The 24,428-nt window shown below is 31.3% G+C and overlaps 3 protein-coding genes across 10 annotated transcripts; 1 reads left to right on the forward strand and 2 right to left on the reverse strand.

Annotated features, from left to right (window-relative positions):
• The first annotated feature begins 2,206 nt into the window (after nt 1-2,206).
• On the forward strand, nt 2,207-5,908 carry LOC120278003. 7 transcript variants are annotated; one of them, XM_039284883.1, is made up of 10 exons: nt 2,207-2,276; nt 2,836-3,065; nt 3,150-3,236; nt 3,318-3,487; nt 3,579-3,712; nt 3,784-3,964; nt 4,040-4,593; nt 4,768-4,880; nt 4,968-5,213; nt 5,296-5,908. In XM_039284883.1, the coding sequence occupies exons 2-7, from the start codon at nt 3,015-3,017 to the stop codon at nt 4,290-4,292; spliced, it is 876 nt and encodes a 291-aa protein (XP_039140817.1). In that variant the 5' UTR covers nt 2,207-2,276; nt 2,836-3,014; the 3' UTR covers nt 4,293-4,593; nt 4,768-4,880; nt 4,968-5,213; nt 5,296-5,908. The 7 variants fall into 7 exon arrangements, with proteins under 7 accessions (XP_039140817.1, XP_039140819.1, XP_039140816.1 ...); XM_039284885.1 differs by lacking the exon at nt 2,207-2,276 and adding an exon at nt 2,370-2,384; XM_039284882.1 differs by lacking the exon at nt 2,207-2,276 and adding an exon at nt 2,392-2,459.
• Nucleotides 5,909-6,059: 151 nt separating this feature from the next.
• LOC120278004 (co-chaperone protein p23-2) lies at nt 6,060-8,939 on the reverse strand. Of its 2 annotated transcripts, none has more exons than XM_039284889.1 (6): nt 8,750-8,939; nt 7,903-8,086; nt 6,981-7,140; nt 6,549-6,613; nt 6,414-6,462; nt 6,060-6,298 (listed from the first exon to the last, which is right to left on the reverse strand). In XM_039284889.1, the coding sequence occupies exons 1-6, from the start codon at nt 8,752-8,754 to the stop codon at nt 6,255-6,257; spliced, it is 507 nt and encodes a 168-aa protein (XP_039140823.1). In that variant the 5' UTR covers nt 8,755-8,939; the 3' UTR covers nt 6,060-6,254. The 2 variants fall into 2 exon arrangements, with proteins under 2 accessions (XP_039140823.1, XP_039140822.1); XM_039284888.1 differs by having other exon boundaries at nt 6,414-6,465.
• Nucleotides 8,940-12,237: 3,298 nt separating this feature from the next.
• Nucleotides 12,238-17,687, reverse strand: LOC120276977 (25.3 kDa vesicle transport protein). Its single transcript, XM_039283715.1, has 6 exons — nt 17,584-17,687; nt 16,101-16,346; nt 15,275-15,435; nt 15,032-15,178; nt 13,687-13,763; nt 12,238-12,713 (listed from the first exon to the last, which is right to left on the reverse strand). Exons 2-6 carry the CDS (start codon nt 16,286-16,288, stop codon nt 12,630-12,632), a joined length of 657 nt encoding a protein of 218 aa, XP_039139649.1. The 5' UTR covers nt 16,289-16,346; nt 17,584-17,687; the 3' UTR covers nt 12,238-12,629.
• Between the last annotated feature and the right edge of the window lie 6,741 nt (nt 17,688-24,428).

Below are 24,428 nucleotides of genomic sequence, written 5' to 3' on the forward strand. Positions count from 1 at the left end.
CCTCCTTTTTCTATTTATTTTATTTTAATTCCAAAAAATATATAAAAATAATTATTTAATTTTAAAAAAAACAGTGAAAAAGTATAGAACTTGAGAAGAAGAAACCTTCTAATTATTCTAATTAATTGAATTTAAATAAATAATTATTAAAATATTAGAAATGAGTAAATAAATAAATAAATAAAAATTTATTATTATGCAGTAAAAAGGAGAGAAGAAGAGTACCTTTGTTGGCACTTGGGAATGGTAGGAGTTACCCTATGTTGGTGTTAATGGTGAGTAACTCTCTTTTCTATGTTTGTTTTATATAAAGATTTTCTATTAAAAGGGTTGTTTTTGGGGAGGTGGGAAAAGCAAAAAGGGTGGACAGGTGGGAGAAGCAGGGAAGAGGTTTGGAAGAAAGCTCCAACAAACAATTTTGGGAATTATCTATTTTTAAATTTTTGTTTGGTTGTAAGCACAATTAATATTTTTTAATAAAATTACATAAATCACTATTTAATGAGATAAAATGAAGTGAATGCGTGGATAAACTCGTGAGATAAAATGACATCAATGGCCTTTTAATTTATTAGCATTGAATTTTTTATTTAAAAATATTTATTTTTTAAAGACCGTAAATTGAAATCTTAATGTTCATGTGTAGTGGGAGGCCTGAGTGCTTGTAGTTTATTTATTAATAAAATAAAATAATAAAACAAAAACTAACCGAATTGAGACAAATTTTGGATCAATTAATTGTAAATATTAAAAAACGAGTTAAAAAAAAGAATGGTGATACCTAAAAAATAATTATTGTGGAAGATCATTCATTTTAGATGACATATATTAGGTGATATATAGATATCTGTTTTAACTAGAACATAAATTAAGCAAGCTAATCGATAAGTAAAAATAAAGAGTAGCTTTTTTCTACTTGATATCCAGAAAAAGATTTTTATATAAAAAAATCATTAAAAGTTTAGTGAAATATGATTTCTCTGTTCTTGAGGAAGTAAATAATATGTTTATATTTCTTTTTGTCTTTTTGTTTTTTTTTTTTTAATGGGTGTGAATTTTTCAGTGTACTTTGCACTTGATATGAGGAGGGGGGCCCAGGGTGAACTTTGGTGGTACTTGTGTTTGGGGGTGGTTCCATGCATTTAGGTTCTGTATTTAATTAATTTAAGTTAATTTAAATTACCATTGTAACTAGTGGAGTTTAGATATAATTAATTAAGTTAATTAATTATAATTGATTGGATGTAATGAAATATAGTAGCATTTTGATTTACAATGAATATGGTTATGGGTGAGAGTGTTATTTAACCTTATTGGTTTTCATGCGTGTAGTCCACATGCACTTTCACAAAAGTTTTTTTATATTTTGAAGTTTAAATATGATATTTCGATTTTTTTAATAAATTTAGTTATAAATTAAAATATGTATGTAATCACAAGTTTTTATTAATTGATTTAATGTAATTTATGGCGCATGAGTTATATGACCTCATGAGTTTATTATAATTTGTAACCTATAAAGTGTACAAACTTTTGAGTCGACATGCAATTTTTTTTATTTATAATTATTTCATGAATTTTCATTTTTAAAATGTGGTATCATAATTTACAATAAATTTGGTTGCATCTTAGATTTTTTTTTTTAATAAATACAATAAAAACATATATAATGAACGGTGTGTGCATGCAAAAGTAATAACGATTCAATGTTTATCCTCACTCAGCCGACATAAAGATTAGGTTGTAAGCCCACTTTCACAATAAAATTTTTTTAATACCACTATATTTAACATATTTTAAACCTGAAAATTAAAAGTTCTATAAACTAAATCTTACAGTGGAGGAGTACAGTTCGATCAACGATCTCTTACATGAATACATTTTAGTCAATAGACTCGAATAGATTTCATTTCTAAAAGTACAATTTCAAATTTGTGTGGCATATTAGTGGCAAACATGTAAAATAAAGTTTGAGCAGGGATATATATAATCTAAAACCAATAATATCATACGTACAAAAAATATTATTGCAAGCAATTTATAATTATTTTGTTTTATATATATATATATATATATATATTCATTGACAAGAAGAGCTTTACACAGATCCGAAAATCAAGTTCCCCCAATAAGACCGTTGTATTGTTTTCCTCCAATGGATATCCATTTAAATGCAAGACCTTCTTCCTTTCAACTTCAATCCATTCCTTGATCATGGAGATGAATAGGCCTCCACTTTCTCCCATTGCCACCTCTCTGCTTTTAAGATGTGCAAGGTTCCTTATCTTCATCTTTCTTTTTTCTCCCCCTCCTTTCCTTTTCTTTTCTTTTCTTTTCTTATCTTTGGTGTATATATATATTAATTAAATTTTATTGTCTTCATGGTACTGAATGTCTTGTAATATATATGTTTGATCTTCCATTTTTTAATTCACAATGTTTCACAGTTTATTTTCATGGTACTTAATATCATTGATGTTTGATCTTTTGATTGGTGTTTTTTTTAATTAGATTTGGTTGTCTTCTTGGCATTCAATTTCTTGTAATTAATCAAGGCTACTGCTTCATCTTCTATTGCATTTTAGTGTTGCAAAGTAAGTGTTTTTATTTATAAGATTTGCTTGTCTTCATGGAATTCAATGCCTTGTAAAATAGATTGATATATGATCTTTCATTTCATGATTCAAAATTTCACAAAGTTGTTCTTATAGGTACAAGTTCTTAGGTGTGCCAATTGACATAATTCATATTTCGATTTGTGGACAAAAAATCCATGGAACATAATGACTTTTTCACATATAGAACTAAAAAAAAAAGTCTTCACATCTTTTTCAGGACAGTGAATGCTTCTGTGGATGCTCTCTTGGAGGAGTTTCATTTGAGTTTGAAGTTGAAAAAGGAAAATTCTTCGAGAAATCTAGTTGAGTTTTGCTGCTCGAAAGACGGTTGGAAATTTGTGTTGTAATCTAGAAGAAAAAATCATCGATGGATCCTTTGCCAGGTTCACCTTTGACATGATGCTTGCATGGGAGAGCCCCCGTTCGATCGCCGAACAATGCCATTCGGTTTATGTCTTAACTAATACATTCTCTTGAAATTTCCATTGTCTAAAGTTAACTTGGTTTGATTTTGTATTCGCTTTTAACTAGGAAGGCCTCGCAAAGGAAAAGGAAGATAGGGAAGACCGAATCGACAATGATATACCGCTTTTTTATTCGGACTTGTTGCCTCTACTTGTTAGTAAACTAGTCTTAGTATCGACCATAATGTGTATCATCAGCTGTCATTTTCTTTCATGACTGTTTTGATATCTTTAGGTCGACGATGAGGGAAATGTCGGCGAAGAAGCATTCGTTTGGATTGTGTCCTTGTTCCCTTTAGCAGCAGATGTGGTTAATGTGCGATTCACATTCGAGGCTCTCACCGCACCTACGGCCGGTCGGCTTCATTTTCCGGCTTATGATAGGTTTCTCAAAGAAATGGACAAGTAATCCCTTTCGCAAACTTCAATTAGAATTTGTCAAACATCTTTTGTGCAAGCAAAGATTGCCGTACTTAGATTGCTGCAAATTTTGCAGGTGTATCAAATATCTGCAGAAACAGCAAATACCAACTGGTGTAGAACTGGCCGAAGACGAATTTATACTTCATGTGGAAGGGACTGCTAAAACACAAAGAGTAGTACGACACATTGGCACGACAAGTTGGCCAGGTGTGGCGGTGTATTTGAAGTGTTGATTTTATTGTTTCTCGATGACATTGATGAAACACCGGTATTGGCAGGTAGGCTGACTTTAACAAATAAGGCACTGTATTTTGAGGCTTCGGGAGCTTTATCGTATGAAAATGCTTTGAAGATTGATCTTTCGAGAACAGAAGCCGGTCATCGATTGAGTGCAACATCAACCGGGCCTTGGGGTGTTCCGCTGTTCGACAAAGCTATCACATATGAATCTGAACAACAGTAAGAAATTACTTTGGCTCTAATTCATTATGTTCTCGGTCTGTAGTTTGCAAACATTCTGAGTAAACTTTGCAGATCAGAGCCGATAATTTTAGAATTTCCAGAGATGACAAGTTCGACAAGACGCGATCATTGGCTCGCATTAGTAAAGGAAATAGTTTTGCTACATCACTTCATCTCAAAATTCAATGTGGAATCTCCATCGAAATCATGGGAACTGCATGCAAGGACAATCTTCGGAATATTGAGACTTCATGCAGCAAGAGAAATGCTTCGGATATCACCTCCGATTCCGACGAAATTTCCTGATATTCTCATTGTTCGATGAACTACCGAAAGGCAACCATGTGTTGGAAGACTTATTTAGCAGCTTGAAAACAACAAACGGGATTTGTACTTCTAACACAGCCTCTGTTTTGAAAGGTTTAAGTATGCCTTGTCTAATCGATTCAATGATCGAGATAAAGGAGGTTCTTGAGAAGCAGTCGACTGAGAAAGCCGATTCGTTAGCATCCCTTGAGCTATCCATTAATCAAGTAAGAGAGGAAGCAAAGGAAGTTCGCATCGCCCAAGCGACAATTGAAGAGTTAAAAGATGAAGGCATTAGTGACAGTTATCTTATCTTGATGGTAAGTTAACTACAACGTTGCTTTTTGGTACTGTTGGATAAGGACTAAACACAAATTACAGTAAACTATACACCAACATGTCTATATCAGTTACTAACTTAATTGGCCTGAAACTATTAGTTCCTCTAATAAACTTGGTCTTCAAGAGTTTTTAGGTGTTTCTCAATTGTTTAGGAATTATTGAATCCACTAAAGATGGCGCTGCCCCGGTTAGAAGGAATCCTTGCATGGGATAGACCAGTGGTAACCACCGGTGCGCTTGCCATGTCTCTACTTGTCACATATAAGTAAGTTATACATTGATGATAAGTTATTCATCTTCTCACTGCTATAAAAATAAATCTCTAGCTTGACATGTGGTTAAACAAACACAGGGAATGGTTTGGTTATGCAATAGCATCATTTTTTTGATGTCAGTGGTTGGCTTGATGATTTGGGCTAGAAATAAGAATCTTCGAGACAAATGCATAAAAATTCCAGTGCCTACATCCTCAGAGCAAATGACGATGGAGAACTTGGCTTCAGCTAAGCATGCATTGGATAAATTTCGAGAAGTTCTTCAAACCACAAACATCACCACACTGAAAGTTCAGTCAATACTAGTATCAAGGGCTCCGAAGGTAATATTCACAATCCAATGCATCAACAGAAACAGAAATTCAAAGTCGAAGGTTGTGATTTTGTTTTATTTATTTGTTGTAGCATGCAAACATGGTGATGTGGGTGGCATCTGGAGTTGCCATTGTGCTGATGATAGTTCCATTGAAGTTCATTCTAATGGGTTTGATCATGTACTTGTTTTGTGTTACCAAAACGACAAGTAGAATCAGGAAGTCTATTTCTAGAGATCAGGGAGATAGGCGTCTCAAAGAGTGGTGGGATTCAATCCCAGTTGCACCTGTTCATATCATCCGAAACACCCAGTAAAATGTGTTCAACTTTATTATAATAACAATTATTTTTAAGATATATTAACTCATAACTGGAAGTTTTTGATGATGAAACCTCATTCAAGTAGAGTTTAGACAACTAGCATCTATCTAATACTTGGTGGTTAGCTATGGTTACAAGTCTGATACTAAATCACTTAACCGTCCTAACAGGGCTAAAAACCTAACCCTAGGTTGTATTTTGAATTCTATTCTCTGTAATTTTGGTTTAACTCTGCCTCACAAATAATGCTAAATCTCATTCAAGAAGTAGAGTTTAGACAAATAGTATCTATATAATACTTGGTGGTTAGTTATGGTTACGAGTCTGACACTAAATCACTTAATCGTCCTAAGAGAGGAGGGGAAAAACACTAACCCTATGTTAAAATTTGAATTTTATTCTCTGCAAGTTTGCTGTAACTCTCCTTCACTAATAATGCTAATTTAGTACTAATTTTGAGGTCAAAATTGAACATTGAGTGAATGCCATTTTGCCAATCAAATCAGCACAAATATCTAGAAAGACATAATGTGTTTAACAGTAAATAGCAATCTCAAGTATCATATTGTTAGCAATATAAGTAATGGTACTTGTGCCATAACACCACTAGGCCTGGCAAATCAGCTTTAGAATATATATTAAGGTAAAGAGTATTATTAGCCTGAACATATACACCTTTCACTCTTGTGACATACCAATGTTTAGTTTTGGACTTCTCTTCCGCCACTCTAGCAGTGAGTATTTCTTCTAGCTTTCTCTAGATCAGGAAGATCTGTGAAGCAAATTATCCATTTATCATGATAGCAAAGAGACATTCTTTTCAAACAACAGAACATCAAGTTCATTCAATCTGAAGTAACTAGTATGGAGAGGGGGAGGGTTCTTACATAGCAATCCTCCATCTTCATCGCTGCTTTCATCATCATTGTTGTTTCCCTGCTTATTGGGTATGATAATATGGATGATCATATGCGATTGAATAAATGAAAATCAGAAAGCATTATTCGAAAGGATGGCCTTACCACATCATCATCATCATCATTATCATCATCATCATCATCTTCATCATCAGCACCGGATTGGTCATCTGCAAATAACAGGCAAGTCACATAAGTGTTATATGAGAAAAAGAAAATGTGGTAAGCATTTGGTATGTCACCATTTGTGTTTTATGAAAAATGAAATAAACAGGAGCATAGCCAAAAGAAAATAACCATGCCCCAGACTTCTTAGTGTAACATTATCAGGTACAGCATCAGTTATGATTGATATAGTTGAGAAATTAAAGGCTTTCAACAGGCTCTAAAACTTTTGATATACCAAGTTCACAAAAATCCAAAACACAGAATAGAGAGATTATTCTAAAGGAAACCAATAAGACTGTTTCTAAGCAACCTAATTAGGCAGCAAGACAATTTCCCTTGCCAATATAACATAAAGTTAAAAATACTTACCTAGGGTCTCTTCATCATCTTCATCACACCACTTATTCCAATCAACTTTTATATATGGAGCAGGCTTTTCTTCTGACTTTAAAAGTCGCTTCCACCAACCTTTATTATCTTTCTGAATGGTGCAGAGTATGTTTCTCAATCCAACATTTATTTTGCTTTTCTGTGCATGATATCAAGAAAGGTACTATGAGAAGCATGCAACATATTCAGCTAGTTGCAAGATAGTGAATGGGAATAACAACCCTAAGAAGAGTAGAATTAAAACACTGATTGAAAACAGTGAACTTATTTGCATCTAGCTAGAGACTATCCTGGAAAAGCCCCATCCTAGTTCCACAGGTTAACAATCATAGCCAAGCATTTGAAGTTTGATGGAGTTTAATCTTCCAACACTTGAATTCCTATTTTGAAAGTTGTCAATCTTAATAAAATCGATTACTTCCTAAGAAACATAGAAATCGAAGGAGTCAAATGCGCGTGTTAAAAAAACATTGTTATAGGACCATTATCGAACATAAACACTAAGAAAATATATCAGAAATGGGACAAGAAATCTAAAACTAAAAATTAACTATTTCATAAGAAGAAAACAAAGATATGCAGTTAAGAAACCTTTTGTCAAGATAGGGCACTGATCTAGTCACACTAGCAGAGAAATAAGGGGCAGCAAATCTACATAGAAAGCATATATTTCAGCAACTCTATCTGTAAATTGAGATAAGTAGTTTCCACCTAATCTGTTGCATGAACTTATGCAGATAAAGACACAGTAGCAACAAATGGATTGACCACTACTAGACTCCAAAAACAAGATATATAGCAAATGACATAAAATTTTCAGTAAATTCTCAATAGCACAGTAACTAAAACAGATTAGAACTAGAATAAGTGAAGTCATTAATGATGAATTAGAGAAGCTTGCCTCAGGAAGTATAGATCCATAGAGTTCTAAACTGAAGCTGAAAGGCTCTCCCTGCTTCCCAGTAGCAGAGAAAGTGAACAACCCCTGAGGCTTGCTTTCAGCAGAGATGTTCTTTGCATCAGGCAAAGAAATGGTCAAGTAAACCTTATCCGATCTTTGTGCCCAAAGAACTTCCGGCTGCCGACTGATCTCCCAAAACAACAAATTGCAGAGATTAAACTACCGAAAATCAAGAAAAAAATGGAAATCTAACAAATTAAGAAAAAATCACTTCTGCTTTCTTAAATCATCAAATGAAAACATGAACCTGACTATAACCATTTACACTTGAAGAAATCACCTAGATTCCTTGAAGATGAATGAAGATCACTCAGAAGATTACGCATTCTTAACATATAAAAGAAAAATGATAGGTATTATTAAATCATCAAATGGAAACTATATATATAAAGAAAATCAGATAGGTATTCTTAAATCATCAAATGATAACCATGATTGGAATCTAACCATTCTAACAATGAAAATCCGAGGTAATCAACAAGGAAAAGGAAGATGAGGATCCGTATTCTTAAACAATAACCATTTAAAAAAATTCATTAAAAATTTCTTAAATCATCAAATAACAACCATGAATAGGAATCTTATCATTCAAACTGTGAAAATTCCAAACAACCAACAAGAAAATTTTCTTAAATCATTAACAAATAAATAAAATTGGCTAAATCAGCAAAACAGTGAAAATTAGAAGAAATCAACAAGAAAAAAAGAACTATTTGTTGAAGATGAAGTGCATAATCCCAAACGAAACAATTAATTATATAAAAAATACTTGAAAAAAGAACATCACCTCATTGGGACGATGATGTTTTCTTGAGAGAGAGAGAAAGAATACCAGGAAAATGGAATTGGAATTTGAATGGTGGAGAAAGAGAAGGTGAAGAAGAACTATAAACCCTAGAAAGAAGACAGAAAGAAGCTTTATGAAAAGGACGAAAGCAGCATTCGATGGATGGTCAAGCGTTGTTGTTGTTGTTGTTGTTGTTGTTATTGGGTTTAGGCTACCGTTGATATGTAATGTACCCTAAAGCTATGAAAAATTTCCATTTTTGACCCCCTTAATTTTCATCTTTAAATTTTTTTTTATTTAAAATATTACCAACTATATGTGGATCTACTAGACTATGATATCTTACGTAAATGAAGCATTTATTTAGGAGAAAGTGGAGAGAAATAAGAGGAAGTGATAACTTCCTCCCATTTTTTCAAGTATTTTTTTTTAAAAAATTTATGTAAATTCACCAAACATCTGAACTCTATAGTTTCATTCTCATTTTCTAAGAAATAAATATTAAAAATGTGATATCATTCCCCTTATTTTTAAATTAAATGACACTTTTTCTTTTCCTCAACTTCTTTCCATTTTTTTATAAATTAATACCCGGAAATATTTGTATTTTCGAAAATAAAAGTCTGGACTTTTTCTCACATAATATAAATAAGAAAAAATTTATTTTTACTCCCATAACTTTTAAAACTTTCCAAACAACTCCTTTAAGTTATGAATATACCAGACAACCCTCTTTTTTGTTTCACTTCTGTTTTACACCTTGTAGCTCACTCCGACTGGATACATGTTGTGAAATTCCATCGTTGCTCCTTGGACAATGACGGGAAGAAAAACCGTCCAATCACATCATGTTTATAAAAACTGTAGCCATCGCATGTCCAACCTTTCTGCCAATCTTTTTGCCTTTTCTTAAACAAACTTTGGAATACTTTTATCAATTCCTCATCATTTGATGTGTTGGAGTTCTGCCGGTTATCTAAGAAGATAACAATTTATTTTTTATATAAGACTCATTTTAATATCATCTAGATGAGAGATAATAACAATTTATTTTTATGTAGGTTTACTATGGAGAGTTTTTGTGCTATTGTTAGATACAAAGGGGAGGAACAAGTGCTAATGTTCATGGCGTTGACTCTTTGGAAATTAGTCTTGGCGGAGATATGTGAGCGATGGGGTCATGATGTTTCTGTGTCAGGATGAAGTATGTTCACACCTGATGCACATCATATCGGACAACATTTGTAGGTGCTAACCATTCTGAGACGCAATTCGAAAGTTTTGTCGTTGGATATCCGATTCATTCCGTGATATTTGTTCTGATGTATTTCATGATTTTTTTTTTTACTTACTTCATTTAACGCGTAACATAAACCATTCTTGCTTGAACTAACACGTTACCATTTAAAATTAATTGCTCCTATTTAATTTTTAGGTTTACCATTTAAAATTAATTGTTTCTGTTTAACTTTTAGGGACTTCATTTGATAGTGCTTTATAATGTCATTATCATTATAAATGTTTGTTTCTGTTTAAATTTCAGGGTCTTTGCTTAATAGTGACTTATAATGTTTAATTGATAGTGCTTTTCGATCAATTCATCTTATGTTTCACTTTATAAGAATAAAAAAATAAATATATCTTATGTTTACTTTCATTGTTTATTGGCTTTTAACAAATTGACTGGAAAAGCACATATATGAATAATGCAAGCAAAGTATTGATCAGTGATCCAAACTAGCACTTGAGCAAATCTTAAAGTAGTAATTTTCTTGCAAGAAAACCATTAACCTTGAAAGTAATGATCGATTTCCTCCTTTATCACTGTCGTAGATTCTACACATTCTTCAGAAATTTGTACATGTGAAACAAATCAAATTATCTGAATGATGAAATATAGACATGCAAAAAAAAAAAATTATAAATGAGTCAGACTTGGTAGAATGATACATAAATATCATAAAGTTATTAATTACTAGAACACAAGAAAATGGAATTATGCAATCTAGTTTTACGAACTTTTGATTGTTTCTGTTTAAGTGTTTAAAATTAATTGTTTATGTTTAAGTTTTAAATTTACCGTTTAAAATTAATTGTTTCTGTTTAAGTTTTAAGCTAACCGTTTAAAATTAATTGTTTTTGTTTAATTTTTAGAGACTTCGTTTGATAGTGTTTTATAATGTATTAATCATTAAAAATGTTTGTTTCTGTTTAAATTTCAGGGTCTTCGCTTAATAGTGACTTATAATGTTTAATTGTTTGTGTTCTACATGTTCAAATTGATACGCGTGTTATGTACCCCGCCATGAGCAGTCAAATAAATGGGATACCAACTTATGCCCCGACATTCATAACAGACTACTTTACAAATCAAATGGCTACAAAAACCACAGAATGTAAAAACAAAATAAAACTCTAGAACTTCTTTAACGGCGTCGACCTCGCCTCAATACCTTAGAACATAAACTGATGAATTGGCAAAAAGTTGAGCGGGAGTTCTCCTGCGATCGAGTGGTGGAATGAAATTCCGATCCTACAAAAAATGTCTAGCAATGACAACCTTGGCAAAAAAGAAAAAGACCAAGAGGCGAACCGAGGAAATATCAAATAACCGACGCCAATAATGGTATTCTCTTTGGATTACCAAAAAAGAAAAGAAAAGAAAAAACGGGGCCTAGTAATGATGTCCAGCAACTTCCTAGGCAAGGGAAAAGACAAGGGACAATTTCGTCCAAAAAATTCAAAACTAACTCTGTTAACCACAGTTACATGCTTGGGGGCTTGAAAATTATTGTATTAAAAAAAAAGAGGTTATTAAGTATACTCAAGTACATATTGCAAATTTTCGGGGTGTTTTTAGAATTAACACTATAAATAAATAATAGATTTATTAAAATAATAAAAAAATATATTCAAATTTTAAAAATCAAATAGTACAGTGACATTACATGAGATTGTCAGCAATTATACCGACCTTTATGTGCCTTAGCACCCAACAACAACAAAATTGAAATAATAAAAAATAATAATAATATAGAAACAAATATTATTTTATAAAACTTAAAAATAAAACAAACATATTATTCCAACCTAGTTTAGAAGGCTTTAGATGCCAAGGTTTTAATACTCGCAAAAGACGAACGCAAACAGGAAAAATTGAATTTCAGTATTTAATTGAGGGATTTTAAATGATTAATTTAAGACATTTCCACTCGTGACTCGTTACACCCTGCTAAAAGTTGTAAACCAATCAATTAACAACCATCACTAGTCCAAACCTTACTTCTAATTCGGGTGTAGACAATAATAAATTCATCAATAATAATAATAATAATAATAATAACTCAGAAACATGAAAGGCCAACAATGCAATAAATCTGTAAACATACCAATCAATTAACAAAATTTAAAAATTAATTAAACAACTAGTGACAGACAACCTCTAATTTACCCTGAAATATTTGAAGCAGTAAGTTCCTTGATGCATGTCGCCATTGAATACACACACATATTTAATCAATATAAAAGTTCTAAAAAACTTCAGACAAATATGGCCACAGAGTTTATGGAGTGACTCTGGAAGGGCAATAGTCTCAATTTGACAAATTTCTCTCACATTTTCAACAAAATGATGAGCTGTGCTATCTCTTGTAATGTTTGCAAAGTCTGAGCTAATATTGGAATTTTGTTTTTAAGGGTACACGGAGTAGGGAAAAGGTGGAACAAAAACAGATATCATCTGCTTAAATGTCCTCGAAGATGTAATTAAATCATTAGACGGCAACCAGAGGACCAAGATTCATGTCTGGGCACTCGAATTTGATCGCCAGGAAACCTGGATCAGTTTGGGAAGAAAACCCACTGTGCATTGCCGGTTCAGTCACCAGATCTTCTTTCGGACCCAAAACAGCAGGAAGACGACACCAAGCACAATGGCGACTGGCGCCCACTTCCGAATCAAAGCCTGTGAGAGAAAAAAATGATGTTAATGTCTAGTAGAAATAGTTATGCATAAATGACTGAATGTGCATTAGTTTGTATACCACATTCAAAGGAGATTTCAAGGGATCAAATGATTTACAGGAAACTAAGGTAAACTATAATGTTCATGTTACATCTAATCAAAGTTTAATATAAAATATAGTTCACACAACATATTATAAGGTTCATAAGCCAAAGTGAGAGATTTTGAGGGGTAACATTATAACTATATGACCTTGGTTGTAAAGTAGATTTCCTTTTTCCTAGGGCTATAGTATATTGAATATTGACAATAGAAAACAATATCATCAATGAAAATCTCCTCTACACTTTACACATTGATCTTTTCATCACAACATCTAAAAAGGTTCCAAGGAAAAAACCATCCATGATATTGATGTATTTCATTGAAAAGAATGCCATGCAAATGGTTATCAATCAAACAAAAGTAACAGAAAAATCAATTTGGTACCTGCAAAAATCTCATTTCTCGATGATTTGGTGAGTCAAGTGTATATTCACAAATATGTATAAAAATGTATATCATTGCAAGCTGATAATACTTAAAAAGGAGACTTTTACTTTCACTTTTGAGTTCCTTATAAATGTGAGCTGCAAAAAAGAAAACTTGCTATTTATGGTGCATCAAACTGATGGAGAAAACTATAGGATAAGTAACAATAGAGAATAGTCATATTTGCATCTTTACATTCACATAAAAACAGCTGGAGAACAGCCCCTTTTGCGTGAGCAAGCTGAGATACAATTAATTGATCTAATTCTCACAGAACAGAAATTGATTTTGACTAAATAAGATCAGACCATATACATGATCAACAACATAAATCAGCAAAGTCAGTAAATTGGTTGGATAAACTAACAAGATTTTGAAGAATCAAGTACAGGATGCCCACAAAAGCATGCACAGACAAAGATGTAACATAAAGCATTTATACCTGTCGATTTAAATCTCTTGCCTTGTCTGCATAGATGCGAGTATCAGATGTCAATCTACTTGACATTTCACTGACCTCTGCACAAAATAGAGAGAAAACATTAGACCAACTACTATATGATAACCAAAAAAATCCAATATCAGGATTCTGTATATGAACATGTGTATATGCATGTATATACATACAACAGATATTAGTATGAAGACCTTCAGTCCTGCAAGGCCCATCAAGAACAAACTCTGATTTTCAGGCAAAGTATATCCTACAGTAGTGAGATTAGAATTGTTAACAAACTCTCAATTCATGCTGTCTGAGAAGCAATTTGAATCTGTCTATTTTTCAGGTCCTACTTTCAACTTCCAAGTCAAACTTTAAGCAGCTATAATTCTTGATCCAAGAGTCCAAAAATTTTGAATGACAAATACTATTGGGTTGTCCAATGCCGCACTTCCTAGAGGTATCAGAAGGTCAACCCAGACTAGGTCTTCTGAAAAAATTGCTGCTGAGATTCTAGCAACATGAGAACTGGACATCTGTTACTACCCAACTCCATGTTTTCCTATTTTAAGCAATCTCAACCTATGTATTTTCAGGACCTGTTTTCAAAATTCAAGTAAAACTTTGAGCAGTCAATTCTTGATCCGAACCTCCAGAAATTTCAAGTGGTCAATAAGTTTGGAGTATTGCAATGCTTCACTCGCTCCAAGCATCAGATTGTCAGCTGGGATGCTGCTGAAATTCAAACAAGATGAGAACTAGAATACGTTCACCTAGTTTAACCATTGAGACAAAGTCAAAACAAAAGTTGGACTAAGCTAGAAGGTTTTGAAACTTATAAATTGGATCATAATGAGAGTCCAGAAACTTGAACCAAGGACTTTGGCATCTAGGTTTAAGAAAAATAATTGCATCATCCATCAAATTCTGCAGATGCAATAAGTTACTTAATTGGTTTATTAAAAATAAAAGTTGCTTCTAATATTCAAAAAGATCAAGTCACAAATAGAAAAAGATTATTAATCGAAAAAAGAAAAAAAAAACAATAAACAAGACACTGGATGAGAAAAAAAAAGAAACAAAGAAAGACTACAAAGCACAAGAGCAAGAAACATAAAACACAAAATTAACACAGAAAACAAGAGTTTGTTGTTTGGGTTTATGAAAATGACAGTACACTCATCGAGGTTCCTGCTATCCAATATATGTTTATACACAAGGACTGCAAATATGAAACATTCCATGGTAAGTTGATCTCTGACATATATTACTTATATTATGGCATCATAGTATCATCATACAAAAGTACAGAAACAAACGAAAATGAAAGAACTAATATTGAACTTACGGTCTAATTTTTCACCAACACCAAGAACCTCCTGCACATTGCGGGTCATTATTTGGTGGACTTCATATAGTTCATCATTCAACTTTGCCAGGTTCCTCTGAGTACGAGTATCCAAATACAGTTTCTTCATCCTCTGAATGAATGTATCTATCATAGAATAATATAAAAACACAACCACCAGAAAATTATATGACCAAAATCATGAAAATAAATACAAGTAATGGGCCTGCATGAATGACATACCAAATTTGATAAAAGCATATGGCCTTGCTGCAGTTTCAATTTGACTCCCATTGACCCTCTCAAATTCATTTTTCAGGTCTTCCAGATATTGAAAAGCAAGCTTCTTGGGGTAGGAACGGTCACACAATGTCAAATAACAAACACGGTTTTCAATGATATAACTATAAGCTTGAGTCAAGGACAAGACAATCAAGCAATGGGTTTATTTGATAATACATATAAGCATTATATAAATGAAAACTATGCATTAAGCCCACAATTATTAAAAAGGCAAATTGTGAAACAATTCCTATCTCCATTTAATCAGACTTCACTATAATCCAGCAAAAGTTTGGCTTATATTGCAAACAAAAGGCTAAATTATATTTATATGCTTATAATTGTATGCAAAGGTATCTAGTGAAACTGAGCACTGAAATAGAGTGGGTCTAAAGGATTACCTTGATTACGTTCATTGAAAATTTGCAAAGCAAGACAATAATCTTTCACAAAAGCACCATCCTTATTTTTATGTTTGATAAACAAAGGACACATTATAGTTTCTTATGAATTTCGTTTTAAACAAAAAGTTTTCTTCTTCCTAGATATTGCTTCCCACGCAGAAGCTGAACCAAACATCACAAAACCACAATTGAGGCCAAAATCACATTCTGTAGAAAGGGGAAATAACCACAATGATTAGCATTCTAGAAAATGTAGCAACTTAAGCCCAATGATCTTTCTATGATACACAAAAACTCATCTGGCATTATTTTTCAGTCTTGAATTCATAAAACCAGAATTAAGATGCTATAAATAACTAGTAAGGAAGTACACCATAGGATACTGGAATACGTAAGGGCCAGTCTCAACTGACATTCTAGAAGCCTCATTATGTCCATTGGACAGATTTTTGAATAATAGCTTTGCTTGCTGCTTATAAAACTCAGAATCTTTTAAATCACGGCCATCATCCAATCCTTCAGCTAAAGGAAGGCCATCAGTCACACGTGCTATCATAGTCAATTTTACCATCTTAAACACCAGTGGGAATGAACGAAGTTTTGATGGAAGGCAGTATTTTTCAGACCACCTAGATAAAATATAGGCATGCCAAAAACTTATAAGAAATAACAATCTAGATAAATAAGATAGCCAAAAATACATATGGATAAAAGTGGTGCATAACAGACCAGCCCACATGTAAATGATGGTTTAAACACACCAAATTAATAATATAGATGGTATCCATCTTTTTAAAACCTTCACGCAAATTAAAGCAACCTACAAAAATACAGAGCAAATCATGCAGCATCTTGAGCTAGGCAACTAAGACCAACTGCTATGACCATCAACAGAGAGTATTTTGGTGTTCCATAATCTTAAAATTCATCAACTAGGTAAAAAATAGCAATATAAATTTAAAAATATGCTTGTGAAAAAATTAAGCTGGTTTGCAAAATTCCTTGAGAGATCAACAAATCTCAAGGTATAAGAAGCTTTTTTTTTTTGGAAATGATCCTCAAAACAAAATCTAGTTTTCTGTCACCTAATACCATTATTAGATTGTCATTTATCATATGTAGATTCCAGTGATGCAGCAAAATATAAAAAGAGAACATCTTGAAAACAAATAGTACTTATAAGATCTGCTCTGAGCTATAAATAATGAATGCCTCCAAGTACAACCACATTCAACTCTAGGGAGCAAGAACAGAAGGCAAGATTATTGACTGAAGAACATGAGTAGCATTCCCTTTGAAAGAAACTCACAAATCTTATTGAGTTATTGCAATTTTCTTCATCATTCTCAATGGCTTGCCATTGAGCATATTGCTGTCATTACGTAAACAGATATAAATATAGCTTTCTCCACACTATCAGTGATTTTGCAAACGACCAGAAGAGCCCAAATTCTCTGTGAATCTCAATTGATAAACATTCCATAAAGAAGATCCCTGAGTTTGAGCTCAAGAACAGCATATTGCAAGAAAACTAAACCTAAATTAAGATTCAATTCGCAAAATTGTCAACTTTCTCAAGCCCAAAACCAGAGCATACAAAAGAAAACACATTTACCCATCATTTCTAATCATTTTCAAAAACCCATATCAATAAACAAGAAAATCATACAATTGAACAAGAACAACCTCCAAATTCATCTATTTCCAAACAAAAAGGCTTAAATTCCTCAACAAAAAAGGGAAAACCCTAGACCTAAACTATCACGAAAGATGTAAATCTTAAAATGGATCCAAGATTCAAAGAAGATCAAGAAAGCCCTAACAAGAAGCAAGATCGAATGAATTCATGAGAAGATCGAAGCTAACCTGAGAATTTGGCGACGAAGAGACTCGCGATGATCTCGCGAGCAGAGATTGTCCCAACTCGTCCGGCAGCTGAATTTATTTAGAAACAAGTGAACAGTTTTACTGGGGACTCTTTTTTAAATTATAGAAATAGAGGGGGTATTTGTAATTGATGAAAATTGTTATGGTTTAATTTGGAAATCACCTAATAAAAAAATTGGACAATAATGATAAATATTTCTGAAAATTAGTATTATCAATTTTATTTTATTTTGAAAATATAAGATGAATAATGGGAAGTTAGTAAATATTCTGAAGTATTTACTCCCACAGTTCAACTTATTCCTAATTAGATGTAATAATAATATATGTATAATTGTGGTGGCTTCTCCACATTATAAAAAAAAAATCTAAAATTTTTTTTTAAAATATTTGTTAACTTAAGTCTCTTCCGGAGTTGAAATTTACAATGAAAAATGTGATTTTTTTTTTTTAAATATCTCCTTGAAATTTCATAGATTTATAAAAAATAAAAATTTTACTCTAATTTTCTTTTTTCCCTATAAGCCTCTGAAAATTCAACCAAATATTTCATGAACTTTTAAAATTAAATTTGTTTGCATATTTATGCATATATATAGGTGTGTGTAAGTATATATATATATCTTGACCTCACATGCACCATTACAATTTGTTATTTTAAAAGATATAAAACTCCTAAAAATCTAATTGTGATTAAATGATTACGTAGATATTTTGCATATATACACCTAAAGATAATTTAAGCCACTTTTTATTTTTTACATTTCTTGCCAATGTCATTCCAGGGAGATCTCTTCTTCAATTGTTAATAGTCTTAAGACTTCTTGTTTTGCTACGAATTGCTGATATTAAGTAACCATTATTTTCTTAAAAATGATCTACTTAACTTCTGAAATGGTTTTTGGAAATAGTTCAAATTTCTCCATTTTTTGTTTTATGAATCATGTCTTTTTCAATCATTCTTTTCATATCTTCATATTTCTTTGAAACTTCCTTGAACAAGGCCTTAACTTTCATTACTTTTTCGGTTCTGAGTGTTATTTTTGTTTCTAGCTTCTTGATTCTTCACTCTTGATCAACCATATAATCAAGTGTTTGAGGTCTCAAAGAGAATTTAATATTAGATTATTCTAATGAAGGTGGAAGTGGATCGTGATGATGTTCTTCATTTTCATATTGAAATAATTGGGCTAGATTATGAAATAGAGGAACTAGGCTTTTGGATCATGGTTTTTAGCAAAAATGTTATCAATTATAACATGTTGTTGGAGTATAAGATTGGCCTGAGCTCTAAATCTTAGTAAGGAGTTTGGTGGAAAGATCGGAATATTCAAATTTAGCTGAATGGTGTAATGGTTGGTTTGGTAGCTTTTTCCTACCATTCCTACAAGAAAATAAGAAGTCATTAGTAAAAAAAAATGTATATATAGATATTTATGGGTTAAGATTAGTTAGGTTTTCACCATAATAAGGGGTGTTAATTGTCCTATTGGTATTGTAGCCCCAACCCTTATTATACAAAAGAACAAATCCTTGTTTTCTATTGCTACAGGGATTGGATTTCATAGTTTCTATATTTAAGAGAGAATGTGAATGATCCTGATGATTTTGCAGTCATAGTCTTTCTTAATCACAAATGGCCGAACTATGGGTTTTGGGTCAAAGTGGCATAACTCTCACAGTAATAAAAACTCAAAAGGATCTATTGATTTTACTGGTCCATGTTTCTATTATCGGAAATAGACAAGTCATGGGTTTTTGTTGTCTTAAATAATTTTCTTCCTTAAATTGTCTTATATTATTTCTTATTTTTTCAATTTCTTTTTCAATGTTATCTATTTTCTTAGAATTAGTTAATTTTCTTTCCTTAATATGACTGGCTGTCCTATTTTTATTATTGGTTTAATCATTTTATTCTTGTCATCCTTTTTTCAATGAGATCTATCATATTTTGTTAATGTTCAACTATTCTAGTTCTAGAGTATATGATTGAATATTTTAATATGATTTTATCCTCTCTTGAGTTATTTGTTCTAATTCTATTATATTTTCTTGATCAGTTTCTTTCTTTCTACTTCTAGTTTTATACTTTGAAGTCATTGGCTATTATTTTGAAAAGGTTCTTTCGATCATTTTGCTAAGTTTATCAACGAAGAAATTATCAGTTCCTTTGATATGTTCAATAGTCACATTAAAGTCATTCACTATAATATAATCAACAAAAGTTAACCATCTATTAGTGGATAATTTATTATTAAACTTTTTTATGATAAAAGGAAACAAAAGCTTGACAGTTTGTCCTAAGTGTGAATTCTGAGGTAGATATCACAAACAATTTAAATTTTTCTAAAGCCTTAATAATTACTAATATTTCTACATTTGTGCCTGAAATAGTTACATTACAAGTGCCTATCTAGTTACTTTGTCTTTCTTAATAGTATTTTCTTTAGTATGTTTAAATTTTAATACCAGTACCAATCCTCAGATGCAACCATCTGATTCTATTATGAGATAAGTTCCTGAAGGTAGTAATTCAAGGGGTTTTATTTTTCTTACTACATTCTTAATTTTTTTTAATTAGTTTAATATCTTAATTCTTGAACATTCTCTCTCATGTTTGTTTTGTTTTATTATACAAAGGTCCTGCTAATTGACTAAGATTTGCTATGAAATTTCTGGCATAGTTAAGTTTTCCTAAGAAAGATTTATTTGTGTTAAACCTTCTAATTTATCAGGCATTTCTAAAATACTAGTTGAAATATGTTTTTGCAGTTCTATTTGGCCTTGACCTATTATTACTCCTAAAAACTCTATCCTTCTACATCTTATTTTCATCTTTTTTTCATATAAAAAAAGGCCATGTTGCTTGCATTTTTTAAAGAAAGTAAGTAAATTTCTACATGCACTTGAAGAGTTTTCCTAAATATTAAAATATCATCAGTATAAGTGACGATGAAATTATCATTTCTCAAGATATTATCCACTTTTCTTTAGAAATTTTTGGGAGCATTTTTAAGTCCAAAAGCCATGACTTTCCATTCATAGCGGCCGTTATGAGTAATAAAGAAGTCCATTTTTTTTTTGTTTCCTTTAGCCATCTTCACTTGCTATAAGCCACTTTTTAAATTAAATTTAATATATATATATGTGTGTGTGTGTATTCTTAATTTTATTTATTAAAACCTCTTTATTTGGTAATGGATATTTATCATCTTTTGAATTATCATTTAATATTTTGTAATTAAATATTATTCTATTTTTCCTCTTATTATTTCACTATTTTTATTGACAATGAAAGCTCTAGTTCTATGTGACCTTTGTGTTTCTTCTATAATATATAATTGTTATAATTCTTTAATATGGAGGTCAAATTCTGCATGTTCATAAGGGGATGCTCTAATGACTTGGCAGGTTAATCTAAGATCAGGATTTATAATTTGTAAGACATATTCTTCTTTTGTACTATGTATATTTTTTTTACAGGATTTTCTTTTATTGTTCTATCTAATTTAAGTTATGTTATAATTGGTTCTAATTTCTTTTGTAAAAGTTCTAACCGATTATATTCTATTTGAAGTTCACAATCATCTTCTCTTTCATATGCTAATTCATTCTCTTCCTCAATGTAGGAGATGATTTCTCTTATAAAAGGGGTTCTGCATATTGCATCTGCCTTTTCGAAGATTGTTACTAAGTCTCCTTGTACTATAAGTCCTCCTAACTGATTTCTAATAAAGCTCATTCCGATAATAAATTGTGTTGCTTTGTCTTTATTAAAAGGTTTTATCCATGTGAGTGGGAGAGTATATGTTTGGTTGTTAATGATGATTGTAAAGTCTACTAATTTATATGTTAAAATAAATCAATTCCCAAAAATATCTCTAATCACTGATTTGTGAGTAGTTATTTCTCTGTATTATTGAGGAACTATTTCTTCTGAAATATAGTTTCTACTAGCACTCGTGTCTACTATTCCTATTACAGGGAGCTTATATTCATATGAAAATTCTAAAAGAAATTCTATATTTAATAAATTATTATTTCTAAATCCAATAGGATAACTATACAAGTCATGTTTTTCTTAAAACTCAACTACTTTAAATCTTTGTTCTTGATCTGTGAATTCTTCTATCCTAATTCTTTTACTTTTATCTTTTAAGTTTTTAGTTTTCTAGAGTTAACTTTTCTATTTTTTATTCTACATTTTATTCTTTTTAGTAGTTGTGCTATCACTTCTTTATTTGTACTATTAAAATTTGCGGTGCCTAAATCTCTTTCTTTTTCTTTAAATGTATAATTGAATAATTTCAATATTTAATTAGATGTATTTTGAATATTGGATTATAAAATTTTATGTTTGGTTAAAAGGATTTGTAAATATGGATTTGATGTATAATCACAGATTTAATTAATTATAAAATAAAAAATATATTTAGTTACTTTAATATATTCTTTCCATTAATTCATTTTATATGTTAGTATTTATATTAAATATGGTACATACTACTAATTATTCTTCAATAACAACCAAATTTAAAATAAATATTTTGAAATTTAGTTATAAATAAAACATTTTAAAAAACTTTTTATAATTTTAAAATTGAAACATAAAATTAATTTGAATATTTTTATAAATAGTAAAATATTGTTTTAAAATATCAAAATGGATTTTCACATAACTTGTGATAAAGATTTCAGATAGAGCAAGTGATTTTGAGGAATTAACGTCCACTCATCTTTTGTTTGTTTTCGGATCGTTTTTTTTTTACTGGCCCGAGACACAATACCAACTTTCCGGGTTTTTTTTTTAAAAAAAAAATTCTTAATTATTATCTTCATAATTTACATTTAATTATATTAATTTTAATTTTTTATTATTAAATTAAAAAATGGGATACATGAAACGAGGGAGGGTACGAACCAAGGCCATTTACACACCAACCAAAAATCCTCCCCTACTTGATCTACACTTCATTTGTGCAGTGGTTAAAAACACAAAATAAAAATAAAAAGAATGTCAAAATAAATAATTTTAAAAATAAAATAATTATAATAAATAAGAAGCATTTGAGACAACATAAAAAAAATCAAAATAGCTTAAAAAATGTAGATCTTACATTAATTGGTTTACTTATCGAGTTAAGTTTCATATATATATATATATATTCTCTCCACTCAACTATCCGTCTTCATTAAGGTTTAATTAAGCTTTGACTTTAGCTATCATAGCTATTAATTTTATACTCATCATATTGTCGGTGAAGAAGCTATAAGCTTTAAGGCATTAAATCTCTATTTTTTTAATTAAACTTAAGCATGCTTCCAATCATCTATACAAACTTATATTTTAATATTTAGAGGTAATAATTGATAACCTATTGTGTCTAATATGTTTTTATTTGTATTAAATGTCTAAGCATACTTTATTATAGTATTATAGGGACAAGATTCACTCTCATCATTTGGCCCAAGACCCAAGGCCAGCCCAAGCCCGATCCAAGCTCAAATTGAATCTCTTGTTTTTTTGCTACTCAATCCAAAGTTAATGTATGACAGGTCAGTCAAAGCCCTACCCAAAGCAACCTTGGATTGGATATGGATATTATTTTTAAATGACGCGTGCATGCCCTTTTGGACTTTTTTTGGGCTGATCCAATGGGCTAGCCAATGAGCTGACCTATTGAATTTATTATTAAATATTAATAATATAATTTTTAAAAAATATCACAAAAAATATACAATGATAGAATGAGTAGGTGTCAACCTAATTGGGATTTACTTATATTTTAGTTTTGTAATATTTTTCTCAAGTGAAAATTTAATAATACTAACCAATTAATAAAATTAATCATTATTTTTGTTTTATTTTTTATTTTTAAATTATCACAAAGATTAATTAAGTAAAGTTAAAAAAGAAAAATAATAGCAGGCTGATTCGAGTCGAATCCAACGGGCCGATCCTAGCCCGATCCAATAATTGGTCCAAAAAGTCAAGCCTATGAGCTGGGCCATAAGCTTCATATTTAAAATTTGGCCCGACTCGGTCCGGCCCAAATTGTTCATGAGGCTCATCGGATTTGGGCTTGGGCTAGGCTAAAGCCTAAATTTTTTTAGCTGCGTCGGCCTAGGCCGGCCCAATGATGAGAGTGAGACATGATGTGCAAAAATATTTTTTTTTATAATTAATTAAAAAATATAGTACAAGTTTTCATAATTCTATCACCATACCAAAGGGCTTGTAGCCTAGCGGTACCCCGGGTCCCTCGTTGGAGGAGACGCGAGTTCGATTCCCCCTGACCGCGCTCCCCAGTTTCAAAAGGGTGAGGACGTTGTGGCAATTCCCCGTCACGTGCCTGCACGAGGGTTGGCGCTTGTAGCCCCTCTACATCAAAAATTCTATCACCATTTTAGATTGTTAGACTTCAAAGCTATACTAATGAATCAAAAAATAGTGTTTAAGTAAGCAATGATCACTAATTATTTATGTATATGTATTATTTGCTACTAAACAATCACAACTTAGTAAAGGGGGAGTTGGTTAAAGCTTTTAGTCTTCAACCTGACCTGGCGAATTAGGCCAAATTTTGGCCCATGCCCCCTCTAGTCCGATGTATTTTCTAATTTTTTTATTAATTAATCTAAATATGATTTATCTATTTTTTTTAAAAAAATTAATAATAATTTTGGGGAGAATTTCTTAAAATTTTCCCTATTTTACATATTTGGTGGTATAAATGAAATATTTATATTAGCAAAAGAGTCAAAAGAGTAAGATTGATTTGATTAAAAATTTGGCTGAAAAACAATAGTAAATGCACAAACAA

Source organism: Dioscorea cayenensis, chromosome 15, assembly GCF_009730915.1.
Source record: "Dioscorea cayenensis subsp. rotundata cultivar TDr96_F1 chromosome 15, TDr96_F1_v2_PseudoChromosome.rev07_lg8_w22 25.fasta, whole genome shotgun sequence".
Lineage (NCBI taxonomy): Eukaryota > Viridiplantae > Streptophyta > Magnoliopsida > Dioscoreales > Dioscoreaceae > Dioscorea > Dioscorea cayenensis.